This window comes from Triturus cristatus, chromosome 11 (assembly GCF_964204655.1).
Source record: "Triturus cristatus chromosome 11, aTriCri1.1, whole genome shotgun sequence".
In the NCBI taxonomy this organism is placed as follows: domain Eukaryota; kingdom Metazoa; phylum Chordata; class Amphibia; order Caudata; family Salamandridae; genus Triturus; species Triturus cristatus.
Genome location: NC_140594.1, coordinates 610,054,314 through 610,076,773, shown reverse-complemented (window position 1 = coordinate 610,076,773; position 22,460 = coordinate 610,054,314). Strand labels below are relative to the sequence as shown.

At 45.2% G+C, this 22,460-nt stretch overlaps 1 protein-coding gene across 6 annotated transcripts in view; it reads right to left on the bottom strand.

The window, feature by feature from the left end:
* Positions 1-22,460, bottom strand: part of FGFR1 (fibroblast growth factor receptor 1) — a 164,367-nt gene that overhangs the window by 51,807 nt on the left and 90,100 nt on the right. For 3 of the 6 annotated variants that reach the window (XM_085633931.1, XM_085633935.1, XM_085633932.1), the window contains 2 exons: positions 7,706-7,896; positions 6,145-6,295 (listed from right to left, as the gene is read on the bottom strand). In XM_085633931.1, coding sequence (XP_085490057.1) covers positions 6,145-6,295; positions 7,706-7,896 — 342 coding nt within the window. Of the gene's footprint in view, positions 1-5,225; positions 5,371-6,144; positions 6,296-7,705; positions 7,897-22,460 lie in introns of all 6 variants that reach the window. The other 3 variants (XM_085633933.1, XM_085633934.1, XM_085633936.1) reach the window with 1 other exon arrangement.

Genomic DNA, 22,460 nt, shown 5'->3' with positions numbered 1-22,460 from the left:
ATTAACCATAACGGACATTTGACAAGCTCGTCGAAAAGGAAAACCAAAAAAGGAGTTCCTGCAATCATTTCGGTTTACTGGAGTACTCAATGAATGGGCGTAGTTTCAGGAATGGGTCCTAATCGGAGAACATATTATGGATTTTAACAATGACCATTCATGAGAAAATTACATGGAATAAAAAAAATATTTCCATGAAAAACAAATGTAGTGTAGTTTCCAGAGACGGTATACAAGTACTCCTTGGATTAAGACAATATGTTTACAAAAGTAGCATAGAGTTGGAGAAGTAGCTCAGGCTGAAGTGATCAACATCCCTATAGCTCTTGAAGAGCAGGAGAATTGGCCCATGGGTTAACCTGGCTTGAGTCCAATTGGGTCTGAAAATTTACAAAGTGACTGCAGATTTAGCCTTAAAGGAATCCAAGACCCCAAACTATTTCATATTCATTTAAATAGGGTCGAGGTTAACCTAAACAGAGCTTTTCTCAATTGAAGGAGCGTGGATGGAAACATGGTACCATAGCCACACTTATTCACAAATTCTAAATCTGCTGGTGTGAACTCTTGGTCATCTGTCGAACCTTCTTTTAGACAACGAACCACGAAAGTGGCTTCTCTGTGCCGTATGGAAGTAACATAGTGGTGACCCGTATCCTGATGGAGCTACCCTGCCTAAACTGACCGCAGGAAGTGAAGAGTTGCCACGGCAGCAGAGACAAACCCAAAGCCTGCAATAGCAATTTATGGGTGCGCTGCTTCCTGGCAAGCTTTCTACCAAGTCACTCAACGCAAACTTCGATGCATCACTGAAGAGCTTATCCCCTGACAAACTTTGATGATATTCACAACACCCAGGACATTTCTGCATCTGTAATCCAGATCGTTTTCCATACGAGTGGACAACTGAGGCCCGCTTCAAAGACTTTTTATGTTCAGAGACATCTCTTGCAAGTCCCAGTAGGCAGCTCCTGCTGAATGTGCTGCGGATATTAGAGCAGCCTGCTCAGAAGAACATCTCGTCCTCTCCCGGGCAGGCTCGTGCAAGAGGAATTCACTGTAATAATAAAGGCTGGAAAAAATTAAGTCGAGAATGGAAGCCCTGAGGGGGCCCAGAATTGTAGCTCCAAAGCGCCATCCTCTAATCAGTTAAATGGCTGCCCTTCTCGGAAAAGGAAAAAACAGATTAAGGCAAAACCTCACAAATTGCTAGGCTGCATTTTATTTCTACTTTGCCCAGAAATATATGTTTTGGTTTTTAGAATTTTGTAGTATGTGTACCATCTGGTAATTCTAGAATGGCAGGGGGAATAAAGTTTGAGGCTTGGTGTAAAAAGGCAGGAAAGGAAACAACTTCCAATCCCATATGAGTCCCTGCCTCCGTCAGTCATCAATCAACAGGAAGAGCCCCAAGAGTCAATAAGTTGACAACAAACCAGGAACATACAATGTTTTGGTTACCTTACCAGGCATTAATTTGTTTGACACTACTAAAAGTACCATTAAAATGGTTAATAGTAACATCTGTTATATACAGCACTTGTAAATGGCAAACGAAGGATCTGACGGGCTCTTTAAAAACCTAGTTATTCCATAAGGAAAGCAGGAAAGGCTTGGGAATAGATACTAATTTTTAAATAGAGTTCCAGGAGCAGAAATTCTTTCATGGCTCAGGTTGCCCCTATAGAGCTTGCAGCAAGTCACCAGGTGATGAATAGAAAGCAAGACATATGATCGAGAGAATTGGTTCAAGGAATCATATGGATTTAAGCACAGGAGCACTTTTAAGGCGATCGGAGAACTTCAAGAGTTTAGTTTTGCTGATGGGCTTTTGCAAGCAGGAAGAACATGAACCTTTTCAGGAAATGTCTCATCATTCTTGAGACTTAAGAAAAATGGGCCAGGTATAACAGTCATAGAGGGACTCAAGACTGTTTGAGAGGATATGAATGTCAATAATTACCCATCAGAGTCCAACAGGAAGTTGTGCCAAACTGAGATGAGGACTATTGAGGTGGGCTTTTTGGAGGAATTGCTTCTGACCACTAGGCAACTACGATGAAGTATTACACCATGCAGGCTACTCAATTGTGTGTCTCTTGCTTTCTCACCCTAAGTGCGCCAGGTATGCCCAGACGTGGGTCCTGGGCTCACTGTGCCACTGGAATCAAGCTATCCTGGCTGAAGAGGGGTGAAACCCCGAAACCGGTCCTAGGATGCTTGTTTCCGGTCCAGGGAGGACCTGGCTTGGCAGTTCGGGCTGGACTGTTCCCATGAGGCACAGGGCCAAGACTGATTTGCATATGACCAGGTCTAAACTGGGGTGGCATGGTGAGTAAAAGAATGATGGATTTAACCCAGATCTCTTGACTGGGGGGGAATGTTTTGATTTGTTCTGCATTCCGTCCATCAATTATGTGTCTCTTGCATGGGATTTTGCAAGCAGGAAGAACATGAACGTCTTCAAGAAAGGTCTCATCATTCTTGAGACTTAAGAAAAATGGGCCAGGTATAACAGTCATAGAGGGACCAACAGACACGCAAGAATGTTTGAGAGGATATGAATGTCAACAATTACCCATCAGAGTCCAACAGGAAGTTGCATCAAACTGAGAAGAGGATTAGTGAGGTGGGCTTTTTGAGGAATTGCTTTTGACCACTAGGCAACTACGATGAAGTATTACACCATGCAGGCTACCATGAGGAAGATTTTAACATCGAAGGCAGGTCAGCAATAAGGCCCATGGTTTACAAGGTTCATGTTGTAGGATGCTATTTTCAGGAGAGTTATTTTAAGGTTATGTAAATTGGGTAAATATTTAGGAGTCGAAAACTGCTGCAATTTAGAAAGGAAGCAAAAATCTTTGACTGATACAGAAATTATTTCACCAATGTACTGGTAGAAGTAGGGCACAGATGTTCTGTCCCTATTATGGGGGATGGCTTCTCAGCATACTGCGGTGACAGAAGCCATCAGTAGGAGTTCCCTCATCTTTCAGCTATAGCGAAGGCAGACTTGGGTCAACTAATCAACATTTCCTGTAAGCACCCGACATCTAAGTCATGTAACTATTTCAGGACAATGATAACCTAGGTCCTACCGTGGCAGGAATAACTCACAAAGAAGATTAATACTACTATATAGAGGATGAAGATGCAAATTGATGGACAAGGCAACAAATGTAACTCCTGCTCGCTCGTGGGTAGCCGGAGTTGCTTCAACATCAATTGTAAAGGAAGAGTGAGTGAGGAAGAAATCTTTTCCATGGCTGAGGAGAGTCCACAAAGTCAACTGCATTTCAGCAGACTGGTTTGAGCTTATCTCCCTAACTGGGTCATACATACCTCAAATTCACTTTGTGCACAAAATTGCTATTAGGACTTGTCCCTTCTCAGACAAAACAAGTATTTACGATTTCCTTCGAACAGCTGCAGATATCCAGCTCCCAACTGGGATTATTTTCATTAATTCTGGAGAGAATTTCATGAAGCCCGGTGCAACTTGTGGCCGGAAAATATTAAAAAGGGAGCCAAGGTGTGAACATCTGCTGGTAAACACATCTGGGGCCCCTACACATCAGCAGCTTCCAGGCTCCAGTGGGATTCTACTAAACCTATGAGAATTATGACTATTCCAGTTTACTCTATTTTTTTAGAACCTGGGTAAAGGCATAAGCCATATTAGATTGCTCATTCATTCATCTCAGATACACTGCAATAAAACCTTCTGCTTTGGAAATTGAAATATGCTTTATCAGTCAAACCATGCTCATTTGAAGGTATACAAATAACTGACTCAATTTGAAAATAATCACTGAAAGCTGTAGACATTAGATAAGTTTGTACGCTCAAATACACAACATGCCATGAAACGCAGGTTCATTAAACTCAGCAATACAGGTAAAGTCAATTTAACAATGAAGTGAACAAGCATAAAAACCACATACCACTTCAACATGAGCAGTCACACAGCCTCCCCCCCCCCCCCCCCAGACCTACTGAGAAATAAAGAGCATCTCAAAGGAAAAACAGGCTAAAAAGAAAAAAGAAATATGAAGTATTCAGATGGAAATCTCGAAACAGAGCATGCATGACTGTAGAGTGGAACCCGATAACTGAGAAAGATTTGGCTAAAACCCAAAGCCTTTCCATAGGTGTCAGTTATCAGCAATTGCCACATTGATGGCGAGGTTACTCCTCACATCAATGGAGCGTGCCCAAAAGGAGAACACACCCAAGCAGTGCCACAAACAAACACAATTGAGCAGTCTATGAACAGGAGTAACCCTGCACCGCAGCAGGATTCTCCGCTCCTTGGCAAAGCCGAACCAGGTGCCTGTCCCCTGTATTCTACAAGCAACCACTGCTAGAAGCTCCCTATGTCAATGGAGACACTGACAAATTGAAATTTGCGGGAATGGTGTAGGGAGGGTGGGCCTTCAGAAGTGTGAAATAACCAATGCCTGGCCCTAGGGGTAAGCCGGCTTCCAAAGATTTGTTTAAGTCCGTAGTATGCCAAAAACATCTCAAATGCTCTGTGCAATGGCTTCATTTATTCCATTACATCTCGGTAGACGTGGTTGAACACCATATTTAAGAAAACTACAGAGTACTTCGATGTCTGTGGTCATCATTGACGCAGGGCAGCTGTGGATGGTTTACTGCATTTTAACTTTTACTTCGCAGCAGAAGCAATTAATTTTTCAGTGACCAATTCTTAATTGACACATTTGTCCTGGTTATCTTAATGCAAAGCGTGTCTGTCCAGAGCTTTAGAGCTATCAGTGGTGGCTTTAGCACACATGGCTACAACTGGCATTGGCATAAGGAGCGAAGAGCGCCATTGAGAAAATAACATGAACTCTTGTTAAAATAATTACCTGTATGCATTTTTTGGACCAATGAGGGAGTTTGTCTTTCGAGCTAATGCAAGCTATAATTTAGTAAAAGCAGGCTTCTAAACAAAACCAATCATGGTCCTGGGTGGCATGGGAACATCGAACGATCTAAGAGAGGTATTCCTCCATGTGCCAAAACAAACCATTAAGAAGCCTTTGAAAGACCTTCACTTAAGTACAAAGACAATGGGACTAAAAGTGATTATGTAATTTTGTTTAGGGAAAAATATTATGGGTTACATTCGACTGACTTCTCCCCATTAGGCTGGAATGCATACTTTGTAAAACAGAAGTTTAAGAAAGGACAGTAAGGAGAACCATATATACCTTCGATGACCGTCAACCATGCAGAATGATGAGAGATCCCAATAGAGTTACCCGCCAAGCACGTATACTCCCCAGCATCCTCAAAAGAGACATTCCTCAAGTGGAGGACTTCCATTTCTTTGTCTGTCGTGTTAACGCCAGCTGCCTAAGAGATAAATGGAAGCAAAACGGACAAGCAAACGACATGAGACCTTCACGGGAACTAGGTGCGAACTTGCCTCGTGAGTGCCATTTGCCAGACCATCATGTAGCAGAGAGAGGAAGTAAAGACCACTGGAAACCTGTTAAAGACCTTAGGAGAACCTCAGATCCAAGCCGACCTAAGGAGAGGTTTGCTCGTCAGTTAACCCTTCACCAGACTGAATCGCCTGCCCATCTGAACATGCTGGCGATGGGCAACATGGAAAAATGAACTCAGTACAAATGGGGAAGCTCAGTTTCGTAAACAGTACAGTCGACACAAGGAAGGAATTACACCTATAGGAGAGCAACAGAAGAACATGTAAGAGAAAGACGTGTAAAGATTAGTGAGCCAAAGATAGGGTAGATACCATGTGGCTGTCATGAAAACTTGGCTTAATAAAAGGCAAGACTGCTGTCAGAATTATGGTGCAAACTGAGTTCCTATTGAAATCAAAGATTATGCTCTTAAAAATATACTGATAAAGGATTGGTTTGATCAATAAAGGTGTTTGGTTAATACAGTGTGAAACAGAAAGGAAGGAAAAAACACAGGGAAGACGAAAGGAGACATGGGTCGAAACTGAGCCATATGCCCATTCAGAGTATTTTTCCATGGCTCTTTGCACCAGAAACGGAGCAGAAACAGGGAGAAATCAAACATTTTGCCCCACCACTAGGGACAGATTGCCCTACATTTGCAGGCTTAGGTTTGTCTGCTGCAGGTTCTTGGGTTTACCTTCTGCCACGGGTCTGCTGACAGTGAGCCACGCAGACTGGTTAGCTTCGCCAATATAATTGGAAACCTTACAAATATACTGGCCGCTCTCAGCCTCTGTCACATTGTACAGGGTCAGCACTTCCGCATCCGAGCTATTAATCCCCGAATGCTAAAACAAACCAATAATACAGGAGGTCACATTGACAGAGTTGGAAAGAGACTAAAAATCAATTAAATGTTACCAACAGGAGGAAGACATTCCCTCCTGAATAGAAGGTGTCAGTTTTGTATCACCTGCTGCATCAGTCCCCTAGTGATCTCACCCAAGGACCATCTTCCACCTGAGTTTGAGCACTAGGTGGACAGCATGATCATGTCCAACTGATGCACTTAAGTATTACACAAGGACAAGACCAATAGAAAATAAACACACTATAATACATCCTGACACATTTGTAGAAGGCAATTTAAGTAGACCGGTGACTGGCTATAACAGCCCATCTTCCCCCTGAGAGCAGAACACCGACCCTCTGTAGCATAATAGGATCACTCTTTATAAACCATATGAAATAGAAGTTGACTGTTTTCTATAGAGCAGTAACTTGTAAATTGGAAAGAAACTTAATATATAAAACAAGAGATAACAAACCGGAAGGTGCTGTCATACAATAACAATATCAGATTATCTTTGGCACATACTAGTGAGCACAGTTTGGGCACAAATTATGTCAATACAAACCTATGAGATCAGTAACATCTGAAAGCATAAAAAACATGCCTATATGCTCCTAAAATTCTACATTTTGTCAACCATCATATCCTTCCCCATTTCTCACCTTAGGTATGAAGGATTTTAAGATGTCTAGATGATCAAGGCATCATCGACTATTCTGTATTCGGTCTTGCAGCAGGTAAAGAAAATCACATCTACAGTCTCACCGAGGAGGGACTACTGCAAACTGCAATTGATGTGTCAAGCGCTTGCATTACACAGTGAACTGGTTCTATGGAGTCCCAGAACTTCCAGAAGCATCAAACACAGAACCCAAATAACTATCTTACAGTTCTGAACCTTTTTCTGTGAAATGCCCCACAGGATATTGGCTAGCATGGATGAGGCATTACGCAAAGTATCTTCGATACCCAACAGATGAACTAAGCAATTTTGTCCCCTGACCCTCCCCACATTACAAAGTGCGGCATGCATGTTCAACCACAAAGCACACCCCATCAACAATTATACAGACTACAGAATGTCCACTTGTTTCCTTAACTGAAGATCAAATGGTGGGTTAGTGGACTAAAAGGTCATTGGTTTGAACATCAGTCTTAGAACCAAACCTTATAGGACTCCCTCAATGACTTTCACGTGGGACACCATTGTATTTTCTCTACTCCAAGCCAACATTATTGGAACTGAACTAAATAATGCTTTGTTCCATGCTAAACAGTGGCTATTGAGCTATAAAATACTCTGATAATTTCTAGACGGTTCTTTTATAACTGAGCGACGACTCCACGACCAGCCCATAGGTGACGATTTAACAAGACCCCATTAAAAACACAACATGTAGCTTACCTTCAGGACCTGAACCAAGGGTAGTCCGTCAGAGCCGTATTTGCTTCCGTTCACAGTAACGTGCTTCAGCCACTGAATGTGGGGTTGCGGGTCACTGTATACTTTGCAAACAAAGTCCACATTGCTGCCCACAGGAACAGTTTGATTAGCAGGAAGCCCAGCTTGGAGAATAGGCCGATGAGGTGACCGTTCTAGGAGAAAGTCGAAGTTAATATTTGTGTCCGATTCGTTTTTGACACTTATCCAAGAATTCTTTTCTTTACATGAAGTCGGGCAAAAGAAACAATGAGGTGTTGAATTTTTAGTCATCTTGATGAAGGGCTACTTCTAACACACTCCCAATATTCATGTTTAAAAGAACACAAATTTTAAGCAAAACAAATGTTTCTTAATATCTCAGTTTTAACTTTCCATGCAGCAGATGGCACATGCAAAACAAATCTTCCAAATGTGCCCTAGCGGGTAATGCGGAATGCAGGCTACAGTGGAAAAGCAAACCCCTGAACCCAAGGCCATCCACAGTAGTACACAACTTCCCTGGAAAAACCAGCAGCCAATGGTGCCCCTGTCCCGATTCAGCGGGTTTAGTGACAGAACACAGTGTTCACCTTAAGACTTCAGGGGTGACTTTCCCGTCCAAAAACAAGAAAAATTGTGACATTAGATGCTTCCCATGAACAATGGATTTCACATGATCGCAAAGTAGAGCACAAAGAAAATGGCCAGACATGGACCATTCGTAGTTTTAATAAAGAAGCTGTCATTCTGCATGTCATTTTGAGCAAGATTTTTCAGCAGGAGTCAAGTGAGATAACATTGGGTTGTCCCTCTGCTAATCATTATCAACCATCAGATTGACCCACAGAAACCCTTGGCCATATCTGGTTACTATGGTGTTCTAGAACGGAAAATGCGGATGAAAGTTCACACCTTATTAGAACATTGAAATGCTGAGTGCTAGATTGAAAACAATGGAGTTCTCCGGGCTTCTAATGGCCGGTATAAGCCGAGGGCATCAACATTCCAATGTTTAACAAAAGCCTCACGGAGCCCGAGGGAATTTCAACCCTCTCGGACTCGTGAGGCCTTTATTTTACAAATTAGAACTTTCTGTCCTCCAGGGGTGGAATGTTCTAATAGTCTTAGCGCCCTCCAAAGCAGGCTCTACCGGCCATTAATGGTCCGCTCCCTTGTTAAAAGCCCAAGCCGAAACGGTGAAGCGGCCTTTAATGGCCCGTAGAGCCCGCTACGGCAGGCTCCAAGTCTAAGGCTATACTAGATGTCTCTCTTGCACTAGGGATTCAGAATTCCCTAATCTCCCTCTGCCAAAAATGCACTCTTCACCCAATCTTCAGTGCTCACAAACCTACATGATTGAATGGAAGCTTTGCCACCACAGCACAGGAGGGGTTGTACTCCTGTACCCGTTTAAGGTCCTTCCATGTATGCTCTAAACCAGGGGTACTCATAGTACGAAAGACACTGAAAATCCTGAGGTCTAAAATGGCAAAGAAGAAAGATGGAAAGGTGGTGTGTGAAATGAGAAACAAAATCCTAATGTACGTGGTGAAAGGGCAATCCCTTAGGAACGTAGTCAATCACTCACCCCGGGTAACAAACCCCATCACATGGGATTTTCATCCCAAAGAAAAATCTCAAACTCTCAGGGGGCCAAAGGCCCCTCTACGAGAGGTAAGAGCTCAACGATGTTTGTGTTTTGCATCAAGACATGGAAGAGGTACATAGACGACGTGTTCTTACTTTGGCAGGGACCTCTTTCCTCACTTTTGGCTTTTAAGAACTGGCTCAATAACTGTGACCCCTTTTTGAAGTTCACCTGTGAGTACTCTAAGACTCAGCTACCATTCCTTGACATTTTGATAACCCCGTTTCATGGTCGCTTGAGTACTGAGCTATACAAGAAACCCATGGCGGTGAACGCTCTTTTGAAGTATGATAGCTTTCACCCACGGGCTTTGCGGGACAATCTGCCATTCGGCCAGTTTCTGCGCCTCAAAAGGAATTGTTCCTCAACTGACAAGTACAAGGAACATGCCAGTAATCTATCTAAACAACTACTGGCCAGAGACTATCCTAAATATTTGATCCGCAGAGCGTCCAAACGCGCCGCGAATAACAATCGGGAGACCCTTCTGGCACCTAAGGTCCCCAAGACATCTGAGAACAGACTCACCTGCGTGCACACCTGGAGGGAGACAGAGGGGGAGGGAGACAGAGGGGGGAGGGAGACAGAGGGGGGAGGGAGACAGAGGGGGGAGGGAGGGAGAGAGACGGAGGAGGGAGGGAGAGAGACGGAGAGGGAGGGAGAGAGACGGAGAGGGAGGGAGAGAGACGGAGAGGGAGGGAGAGAGACGGAGAGGGAGGGAGAGAGACGGAGAGGGAGGGAGAGAGACGGAGGAGGGAGGGAGATGGAGGTGGGAGGGAGGGAGATGGAGGTGGGAGGGAGACAGAGTGAGAGGGAGGGAGACGGAGGATGGAGGGGGACGGAGGGGGAGGGAGAGGGAGAGAGGGAGGGAGAGAGAGGGAGACAGAGAGAGAGACAGTGGGGGGAGACGGAGAGGGAGAGAGACGGATAGAAGGAGAGATGGAGGGAGATGGAGGACAGAGGGAGAGGGAGGAGGGAGGGAGAGGGAGGAGGGAGGGAGACGGAGGAGGGAGGGAGATAGGGAGAGATATGTGTATGCCGGGTCCGGTGGCTCAGTGGACGAAGGCGTCCGCTGCAGGGAGATGTGTTCCACCTCATGGTCACAGTTTTTTTTTTGTTGCTCTAGCCCCGCCCCCTCCCCCAATGACCCCGCCCCCAAGGTGCGGCCCTCGGCCACAAACCACACTCTAAATTTGGCCCCCATGAGAAAGTTTGGGAGTACCCCTGCTCTAAACACACAGTGCCTTCTGGACGGTCTCTTCTTGAAGGTAACTGCAACCTTTTGTTAAACTACTTTCATTGACCATAGCAGCCATGTGAGATGCAGCAAAGCAGAATGGTAGGAGAGTGCCTTTGCTTTCAGAAGACAGCTTTGCCTTAGGGAGCAATAACACAGGAAGTGAAGGAAACGGTAGAACATTTCATAAGAACAGGATGCCACCTCTTGGGAAGGGGAGTTGCGATAGCAGCCCTGGTGATCTAATAAGTGAAAGGCCAGAAGTACAGAGCGTAAAATAACAAGCAATCAGGATAGACCAACAACCCCTCACAAACAAGGGCAGAAAGCTGCATAACTTCTATTACAAACTGATGCATGCAGATTTCGCCACATAATTTTCTAGACAGGGGAGAGGCTACCTGAACAACAGCTAAGCTTTTAAATTCACTGCAGGATATGGTATTCAAGGAAGTCACAGATCACTAACGCACTAAATTAACTCCACTTTTTAAGCAAAGTCACGCAGCTGAAAGAGAGGAGTGAGACTTCCTTATTGCTAAACATTAGCATAGGAGAGGAACGTATATATTAAAAAAAGAAAATGAATTATTTTCCCAAATGATGGTGCAAGAGATCCCTCCTCCCAGTCTCTTTGTGGATATATTTATGATTAATTCTAGCACATTGTCTAGACAAGTGGGTTCCAAAGCCCATGCTCTGAAGATCTGAAATTGGATGGCAAACAAGTTACTTACCTGTAACAATAGTTTTGCATCTCCCACAATTAAGCGGTTGGGTTTGCAAACCTGTTACTTTATGAGTGGACAACAGGCAGAGTCAGCATGCTTCATGATTGTGTCGACTGTATGCCCACAATGCAGGACTACACGGCATTCTTCTTCGGATTTTATTTTCTGCTATTGGGTTCCATTAAAGTTGACACAGTAAAAGACACATTGGACTTTCATCAGGAACCAAAGGCCACACTAGGGTGGGCATGAATCGCCAATGCATGATCCAGTGGACATGGTGGAAAGACAATGTAGAGGCGTGCGCCAAAGACTGGCCAATACGTTGCATTATGAGCCGTAAAACCACAGAAAAACCCAAGAAATCGAATCCGTAAATCTATGCATGGTTTATTTAGAAGTCCCTGCTAATGGCAGGAGCTACTATTTAAATGGGAGCAATATTTACAGTAATCATTTGAGGAACTTGGTAGATAGAAGGTTTGGCGCTTGATGCTGTCAATCTTTGTATAAAGCAGCATGTGAAGATGGTAGAGTTCCTACATTGGGGTTGAGGGGATGTGGTTTTGTGCAGAGCAATGTGAGGGCCTTTGATGGGAACAGGAAGCTTCTGAAATGTGTGGCAGATTTTGCCCGTAGAGCTGCATGAATATGCGTGGTTTTCATATTCGTCCTGAAAACTGCTTGGAAATTAACCAAAGTAAGTGAGAAAATCAAGACAAATGTGGGCAGTAACCCTTCAGAATTGACCATTGTGGGTAAGAGCTGGCAGAGGCGACAGCCACTTGGATGTAGTGCCACTGAGGTTGGGTGTGTGGGTAAGGATGTGGAGAACCACTAGTAATTAATTTGGGGAGTTTCTAACCAAGTTCTCACACCTGGTAACCGCTTCCTCTTGCAAGGTGCCAGCTACAGATGGGTGGGCGATTGCTGCTCGGTGGTGTGTTTGCCATGGTAAGGCCTGAGGTGCTGTGGGCCAACACACACTCATCTGGCTCACAAAAAGTTCCCAACTGACAAGTATACCCTTTCAATTGACCGAGAAGCTTAAACCTTGCGGCCAGGCGCAGTTTCTAAAGTAGGACAAATATCAATTGGTACCAAAACTAACACAGCGCAACAGGAATCTTAAGTTCAAGATGATGCAGATGAGAAGGGGGGGGGGGGGACAATACCCCCTGCCCGAGCTCAACATTGATAACTTGTCTGCTGGCATCACCCCAGCTACGAGCTGTAGTGCACTGCAATACATGCATGTATAATACAAATAAAAAAAACTAGTATTGTAAACTCAATTCTGAAGTGCTCCGCACCGATAAGCAGTATTGGTGTAACACGTAAACCATAAGGTGGCACCCAAAATAAGTGGATTTATGGTAATTATAAATTAAGAAGGTTCATATAAAACAGCCTTTAATCTGCATAGTGACGTGACATATTCTAATAGCGCTTTAAATAAAAAAACATTAGAAATTTGTGAAATGGAATAAGGACACATTGCATACATCGAAGGCACAGATGGCAACTTGAGCGAGTTAAAATTGAATTACCCTTCAGCAGACCGACAGTTTGCTTCAGAAAGAGAAGAGTTACCGCTTCCAGACGCTAAAACAACAACTTGTTTTTACGCAGGGTTTACTTCTGCCATTTATAGGTGGGATATCAGCACACTTTCATTGTGTCAGAAGTAGGTTCAAACACATTTCAGATGAACTGTGAAAATTGAAATCAACAATACAGGATATTTGAACAGAGAATCTTGATCAAATATTGAAAATTTGTGCAGCCATGAATTTTACTCATGGCCTTCTGCTTGAGCCCTCAAACTAGGTTTTGGGTTCTATACAATGGGATAACACACAACTGATACTATGTTATTGCATCCAAAAGGAAAATCACTCAATGCATAGTGACATTGTGCTGAAGTGTATCACAATCTTCCTTTTAAGTTAATATGTGCCGTTTGCACCCTTCAAAATTGATCTCTATCGCCCTAGGGCTCATATGCATCTGTTCTTGATCCTTAGAACCCAGAGCAATGAAATGCTTATGGCAGCATTCACTTCCTCATCGCAATAATCCTACATCCAAGGTATCCCCTTCCCTTCCATCCAACATTGTCTCGCTGGAAATCATTAAACTGGTGGGTGGTGGGACTGCAAATGTCGCTTACATATGTGGTTATTTAAAAAAGTGAAGTTTTGATCAAAAGACCGATTAGCAGATCATAACAAAAAATGAACCCCATCAGGTGTGGATGTTTTTGTTTCTCTTAATCTCCACTATCTACAAAAAATATCAATGAGATTTATATCAAACCTCAAAAAGGACCTATACTGCCAAGACTCTGTTTCTGTGGCAAGACGGTGCACTTCTTTCCTTGATTCAAGCTGTTGCAGAGAAGAAAAAACATTAACATGAGGATTTTTAATGCATGCCCCCCAATTTTTTCCCATATAATTTCTTACCCACTTCCCCAATTAGTTCTAAATTAGCAACAAAGAACCAGAAGTAGATGGACTAAGCGGCTGACAAACGTGGTGCCCACTTACCAAATGGGTGAATCTCTTTGTTTCATAGATGGCAAACCTGGGGCATAATGTTATTAAAAATGAAGAACCTGAAGCGGAGGGCGATAAGACCCAGCGAGCATGTGGGTTGTGGGACAGAGTACGCAGCGTAGTTTTTATCTAATCCCACCAGGCGAGGAGTAAAAAAAAAAAAAAAAAAAAAAAAAATGCCTCGGTAAGTGTGCCACAACCCCACCTCTGTATCCTCAAATCATATTCAACTTCCTGAATTAAATATCACAGGACCTGGCAATTCCCTGCGCCAAAACTCTCCTCGCACTAAACATCCGCCCTAAATTACAGAGCAGACTTTCAGCTGATGCCTCGGCCCCCCTCCCCGCCCCTCTTTCCGCACAGTTCCTATTAAGCTTCAACTACTTCCTGTCCCGAGAGCCACTTGAGGCCTACGGGAGGCCGCACCGACAGCTGTTTCCACAGACGGCGCAGGGCGAAGGGGAGGAATTAAAGCAGAAATTGTTCGAGTAAACCTTTCTGAAGGAAGGCCAGGACAGTGTCCAATACAGGCTGCAGGGGCTGCATCCAGCCATCACTTTAGAGCATACATTTATCTGAAAGGTAGGCATTGCCCTCTGATATAAAGGTGAACCACAGAGCATGCTTCGCTGCCATTTACCGCTTCCAGCGAGTCCTGGCTTTTTAGCCAAGAGTATTTCACAAAGCTGTTTGCCAGGTCCATACATTAAATGTTAAAAAAGTAAAACAGTGAGTCTCAGAAAGTCAATGCAATCTATGTACTGTTGGTTAAAAAGGCAGAAGGCATCCTAAATAAAATGTTGAAATTCATTTTAAAGGATTCAGGATGAATCTAAAACAAAGCACTTGACGCAGCTGGGATTTCCAACGGATGGTCCATCCATGCCAGATTTTCAGGATAGCCACCTAGGATACATTTGCGTATAGCGCATCTTAATGCAACTCAATTTATAAAGTGTTTAGCTTAAAACTCTGGCATGGATCCAGCAGTGCCAACTGCACCGAACATCAATGCATCTTTAAACCATTCAGGGGATGCTATTAGATTATATGTGAACAAAAGAGGTGGTTCTTAAATTTGAATGGTACTAGTTTAGCAATATTTTCAGAAGTAGTTTGGTGAGGAGTCAAAAGAGGCAGTGGGAGAAGCACTGGAGAAGAACAGCAATAACATTAGCTACATGTGAAATAACTCTTGGCCTGACCTACCCTGTTTTTTAAATCTTTAGAATGTTGATAAAGCTGGAACTAATGAAGTAACAAAGTCCATCCAAATAACAAGAAGTCGAATTTGAAAAGTATTATCCTTTGAGTGCACGTGATGAGAGTGGAAACTGGCAGGCGCCAGGGACACGTCAGGCTGCCTGCCTCCGAGATGAAAAGCGGTGGCCATTTTGTGTGCAGCGTATATTCTAGGCTGCCCAGTATAGAGAATGGAGTTAAAATACCCGTTTTCAGCGCATTGTTTTCAAGTTTAGTGTTTTCCTCCTCTCTTCTCAGTTTCTTCCCCCACCTTGTGCATCACAAGTTTAGTCTCTGGAAGCGTCCACCTGGCGGGAAGGCGCTCTCCTTCCTTTTACATTCGTGAATGCTTCGGCTGTTTCCCGAGGAGCCGTCTGCCATCAGCCACCTGGCCGTGAGGTGTCGTTCCAGCATTCCAGGCCGTGCCCTTGTTTCTGTCCCCCACATTTAACCCCCCCCCCTCCCTCCCCCCAAAGAAAAGCCATGTGGAAGATGAGAAAACCGCGGGAAGCTCCTGCCACAAGCCTGGACCGGAGAAAAAACGCTTCAGGGGCAGGGGCATAGCTTCCATTTGTGCAGCAGGTGCAGTGACACCGGGGCCCAGAGGCCGAGGGGCCTACTGAACCCTGAATATTCCTGAAAGGCCAATTTCCTTCCTTGCACCAGGGCCCATGCCACACTGGCTACGCTACTGCTTCGGGCAGAGTGTGACCGATGAAATATTCAGGAGTAATGTAATCTCATCTGTAACTGGAGTAAAATGATTTAACAATAATAAAAAACAGATCGTTTGACACAAGCGAGGGCCCCCGGGCGGTATAATTCAAGTCTAAATAAAAGTCACGCTGGAAACAGATATTGACTTTCAGGTAATTAAAGTCCTCCCTGACAAAAGTCTCTCTCTCCATGGAAACAGTGCTGTGCCACATAGGTTAAGCTACAAAAGGCAACATTTTTGATAGACAAATGGATGAAGGGCCACTACAAGTGCGTCCAGGCTCGGATTTAGTATGTCTATGCCCCAAACAGTGCTATCTGCCAGAGAAGACCAACTTACAAAGGCGCTCAGGATGTCCCCTGTAAGCGGACTGGTCGGCTACAGAATTCTGTCAAAACCTTCACCCTCAAACTCATCCCAAACCTTAGCATGCCTATTGGAGAAGTGACAGAGCCACGACAAGGCCAGTGCCTTGAAAAGGCGGTAGGGCTGGTGCAAAAACAGGCCAGTGCTTCTGAGGTCAGTATTATTGGGGCAGAGCGAGGCACAGGGCACAGTGAGTTATAGGGCAGACAGACACATCTATAAAGACTATTAGGACTGGTCAAAGGGCAGACCAGAGCCCTAATGCTTAATTTGTCAAAGACTAAGTGTTGGGGTCCAACGTATTGCTCAGAAGCCCTCGTCTGGCGCTATTGAATCGCGGCATCCCGAATACCAGTGCTGCAGTCTCGATTCCACCTCATGCCTCTTTAATCCACCACCAGACACTCCCTGCCTCCGTCTCACTCTTACTAGATGCTTTACTCTCCCTTGGTCACTGTCTTTCAGTCTCTCCCTTCCTCCTCCTTTCTCCATTGTGTGTTCTTCCTTCTCTTGCTCAAAAATGAGTACTGGTAGGTCTCTCCTGCAACCCCCAACTCAGATTAAGCACTGCACAGCCCACTACACCAAAGGCGATAGAAGGTGCCAGAAGAATTGTGACCTTTATGTTTTTTACTTTAGCAACTATTTATGCTGGAAAGAAAGCGAAGCTCCAAGCAAGTTAATCCATATAAAAAAATCTCTCCATGTTTTAATCATTGCATTCAACCTAAAATTGCTGCCGCAAGTCAGATAAGGTTTTGGAATACATAGAATATTAATGCCATACATCAATCACACATTACCTAAATGCAATAAATCAAGGACAGGTTGCTTTTTAAGCTTGTAAATCATAATCAGCCTACACAGACATTACCAATGATTTCAGAGGAAAAGTGGAAATAAAACCCAGGTACTTATTAATCAGCCAACACACAGTACCAGATTTGGAACACCAAACTTACTGTTTGGGACCTTCCTCCTTAGGACAGGCTTCTTAATGAGCATTCTTATTTTTTTTGGGCATAGAATACTGCTGACACCACAAAATATATCTGATGCAAAATGTAAGTTTCATCTCTATGCTGGAACTATGAAAGAAACGGTTCCTCATTTCATCTACAACCTTTTTTTAGGGCACCCACTCATCCCCAAGTAAACTGAGTTGATACACTTTGCCACCTTCATTGAGAACTGAACTCTCCTGTGGGTCTTCCTCTACACTGATGAGATTCGACAGCCAATATTAGGCGGCTGAATGGGCAGTATGTATAATCACAGAACCCGATGCCAGCCAATAGGAAGTGCAAAGCTGCCTGCCCATTATTAAATAGAAGAAAGAGACCCCGGTGAAGGGCAGTGCACTCAAACGTGTCCAGTGTGAGCACACTTGCACTCATGTACAGATGTGGGACTTTAAACAATCTTTAAATAGTTACTGTTAGCGAGGAATAAATCATATCATAATGCTATGGCCATTTCTCTTCTCGGCTGTTGTACACTGTAGTACGCCCCTCATTAGCCATTATCAGCCCAAGCTGAATATGCTGAGATCAAGCACAATAGAGCCCAGGACTACGGTGGCCCATTAGTCTCTCCAAAGAGGTGGCTTCCAAAAAGCTAATTAAGATCAAAGGAGTCCTTTGTAGCTTTTGTCTCTTGATTTGCAATTAAGCTCAGCTCGAAGCCGAACAATGGATGGACTTCAAGCGGCTCAGAGGCAGCTGGCATGGCCGGTCCATTCACTGCATCGCTCATCAGTTTAATTTGATTACCCACTGACCTTGCCATTGGTGCCCAGTAACCACACCAATTAAATGCCATGAGGATACACCCAGTACCACCCAATGGGCACTCCAGCAGAGCTCTTCAAATGCGCATGGTGAGACAAACGTACATATTCACATGAAACACACCATGTTGAGTATCTATTTTTCGTTCCTTGGTGTTCTTTTATGGAGCTCGAGTTTCCTAGCTTTGTACATACGTGGCACAGGGTCTCTGGCACCAATTCTCACACAGAATGAAAGGAAATACCCAAGTCTGGAGGACACCACTACAATACCAGTAGGGATGTATACATTTTTTAACTTCCATACATTGCAGTGTAAACACTTCAAAAGGAGCCAAATGTTTTGTTTCCACATAACAAAGCAACAGAGGCTCTTTGGGCGAGTCTCAAAGTTACCCCGTTTCTTTCAACGCCTTCACCTGCCCTTTTAATGTATCTGTGTGAAAGCGTGCTCACTCACATGGATAGAAGAAACATCAGTGGCCTTCAAGGAACACAATTCTAAACACAAAATTGCTTAAAACTTTGACTTCACAAATATCCATGACACGGTCTGCTGGTTGAGTGCGTATAAATCAGCTCTGTCCACAGAGGTCCACTCTTGGATTCCAACTACTTGCTGAGGCTTTTTCACCTTGTTGTCACCATTCTCGGTTATATTTTTCACTTAATGTCAAATGTATACTTCTTTAATGGATCACTTCAACAATGTATCTGAACCACAGCGCTCTGAGGCTAGCACCACTGTTTTGAGGCACTTTAGGTAAAAACAAATTCAATTTAGGTTGCATATTTCTACTCTTGTAAAAATTATATAACGCATTTTCAATAATCAAGAAAAACAAATACTACCTTGAACTCTTTACAGGATACGGCCACATTCTGCTCCAAACATGTCCAAACACCCTTTACTGGGCAGTCGGGCAGGTTCCCAACCAGTCCAGAATGAGAAGAACCCTACGGCAGAAAACTGCAAGAGCTGCTGCCGCCGATGATGGCTGTTAGGTGAAGGCAGAAAAAGCTTTGCAGCATGAACATTTCTGGATTCACATGCTGTGCGTTATTCCACCATTTTGTGGTTGGGTCTGGAAAAGCAACTCCTACAGGTAAGTGACCATTTTGTTCTGATGTAAACAGGAGGAACCCTCAGGAGGGCTGAAGAGCATGTCAAATGTCAGTCAGCTGCTGCCCTAGTTTCCTGCTCCTGAGCATGAAGAAGACTGTTTTCTCCATTAGTTCCTGAGCCTTTCACCATCTGGCGGAGGGACTGCACACACAACATGGAGTTTAGAATGCAACTAATAAATCGAATCAGGTGAAACCTGTCACAGGGAACTGAAGGGTCCATGTGTGCTGGAGCACAGCATACCTTCTCCGAGGGTAGCACACATTATGTGTATGCACAAAAGGCTCTGGTCTCTAAAGGAATCTACTACCTACAGCTTGACCAGTCCAGACATATGGGCAAGTTACCCTTACTTCCTTCTAGTTAGTCTTGTCCCACCTCTTAACAGGCGGTAGAGAAGGGCACTTAGGCCCATCAAAGCACCTGCTGCTTACAGTGGGGCTGGCTCCCATGGCATGATGCAAGCTGCGTTAGAAGGGGAGGGTTAGTGAGAGAGGGCAGGATTGGTCATCAATTTCCCCACTTCTTGAGATGGTATACAGCTTTAGCCGGCTTGTTAAGTACCAATCGAAGGAATTTGAGACCTATGAGTGAAACAGATTAAAGATCTTTTAACTGGCTGATTGAAGGCAGGGGGTGGGAGAAGAGGAAGGTCAGCTCGATGCCACAGGGGAGATAGTCTGAGCTGAGAGTGAGCCAGGATGGTGTATTGGGCGACGTGGTTAAACTCTTTATTGGCAAGTTCATTATGACATAACATTGGGAGTATACCACCGAGAGGTGGTGCAGCCCCCCAGGATTGACATGTTACAACAACAAAACAATCCCCCCCACCCCCCTTCAGAGTATCCTCTACAAAATTTGCTATACTATAGGGCACAAGAGGAGTCCAATGGGGACTTCCTAGGTGTTCCCTGTGGGTGATGTGAGGCAGTCTATATCTGTCAGCCGCAGAAGTCTCAGGTATTTGGGGCAAGTAAACTCCCAGAACTCCTTAGAAAGGAGAGCCAGGCATGGGTGCCAGAGGTCCCCAACAGCACCTCCCGAAGCAGTGAGTGCTAAGGTAGGCTTCTCCATTCCTACTACATGCTAGAGCCAGCGAGCCACACCAGGTGAGTAGGTAGTGTATCATTTCAGTGGAGATGGATAGCTCAATGACCTGCTCATCTGAGGCGACTTTTCAGCCCACACAAAGTGTATTAAATTCTCTCTGTAGGGTCTGAAGGATGCTGGGGGGGGGGGGGGGGGGGGTTCAACCAGTAGCGCTTGGAAAAGGAAGAGGTTTTTCGGGACCGTTGTCATCTTTACTGCTGCTATCCGGCCTAGCCAAGAGAGAGGATAAAGTTTCCATTGCGCCAGAAACATTTTGAAATCTTGGAGGAGCGCTTGATAATTAAAGGAGGAGGACCCTGCAAGCCTCTGACAAGGAGTGGATTTGGTGTAGCTTCTCCTCCAGGCATTAGACGATGTGGAAGGGGTGCCCCGAGGATTAGGATATTCCCCATCCTCGAAGGAGAGCCGTGACTAGGTAGAAATCTCTCGGCTTCCGGCTTGCGGAATAATATAGCTCTCCGAGACGTCAGCGAGGGGGAGAGTATCCCATGAGCAGCCAGTCACCAGGGCCAGACTGGCCGTAGCGGGCACCGGGAATATCCCCGGTGGGCCGCCAGGGTGGGGGCTGGTTTTGGGCCCCTGGGGGGCGTTTGTTACCAGGGGCCATCAATATCGGCACCCAGTAATTAAAATCGGCCGAAAACGGGCCTTGCAAACAGCTCTGCTGCACCCCTTCAGCCTCCCAAGGGGGGGCCGGCCGAGCAGTTTGCCAGGGCCGGTTTCAATTCTCAGTCCGGCCCTGCCAGTCACTATGGGAGCTGGCCTCCAAGGGGCCGAAATTCTCGGTCCCCAGCTCTGGCGTTAGTCTCTTGGGCCCTCAGGGGCCACAGTCTGTTGTCGCTCACTAGGCCCCAGGTGCTGTGTGGGCCCTGGAGGTCAGGGACTGCCCAAACGCTGTCACTCTGTCTGTAAGCGGCCACCCTTGTACCTCCGCCTCGGGACCAGCTCCTTGGTCGTCATCATTGGTGAGGCCAGTCTGTGGCCCAGGATCATTTCAGGGTAGGTCCGAGGACCAGGCAGGTTACATGTGGTAGGCCGCACCACCGTCAGGGCTCGTCTGCCTGGGCAGGACTCCTTGTTGTGCTTTGCTCTCACTGGTCCCTGCTCTGCTGGGCCAGGATAGGGGGGCATCCAAGCAGCATCGGCAGGTAGGTTGTCAATGGGGAGCTGCAGGAGCCAGGCACGATCTCATTCACCGCCGCGTGGTGCCGCCATTTCCCCGGCACAGCTCTCCTTGCAATCGCTGCTCACTAGTCCTGCAACAAGGATTGGGGCTGGCCGCACATGCTCCTGTCGGCGCTCCGCTGTTTTGGGGAGTGTGGTGAGCTCCGTGGGTGCCTCCAGCTTTAGATATAGGGTGGAAGGTCAGTGCCAAATGGCGTCAGGAAAGGAGGGACGGGAAAGCATGTCTTAGCCGTCTGCCATCTTGGGTACGCCCCGTATGGGGCTAAATGAAGTCCTAGCAACAGCCTTACCAGGATCCAGACAAATTACCATTGCTAGTCATGCAAGGTGACTTGAGTGGACTGTACACAGATTTTGGTGATAGTATTGTGCCTGTGCTCAGCGGCAAGCAGGCACTCCCTCAGCAGTTCCTATCTTGTTTACCCTAAATCAATAATCTTCGACGCAGCATTGCTTCCTCTCAGACTGACAGGCTGCCTGGATTATGGAAGAATTTGTTTGTCTTGCAAATAGTCTGACAAAAAGACGGGGCAGGTGAAACGCATCTTTACCAGGGAGGCGGTGTGCAAACATGGCTGCGCATTCAACTATAGTTCAAAGGTCAGAGAAGCCCGAGGAGGTCCCAGTGGTGAACAAAGACTATCGGGGTGATAAGGAAGGGCAGCTCCTTTTGTTCCTCTTCCCTCACGGCTGCCTTCAGTTTGTTCTTTGCAATCAGACAAAATCACATTCTTAATGCTTCATTTACTGGCATTTAGGGGGTGACCACATGTGGCCGTCCGCTGCTTAGCTCCCGAGCTAGTAATTAAGGCGATTACATTTAAGGCTTCTTTCGTGCATTAAAAATCATGGAACTCGCCCAGTATTTCTACTTTGCCAAGATTGGACCTTCTAACCGAGGGACACTCCAGCAACAGCGAACTACGCCATCAAGCATTCATTTAAAAAGAAATGGAGGGCGAACAAATAAACAAACAAAAAAAGTGACGCTTTAAAAAGCTCACCTCGCCTAATGTGT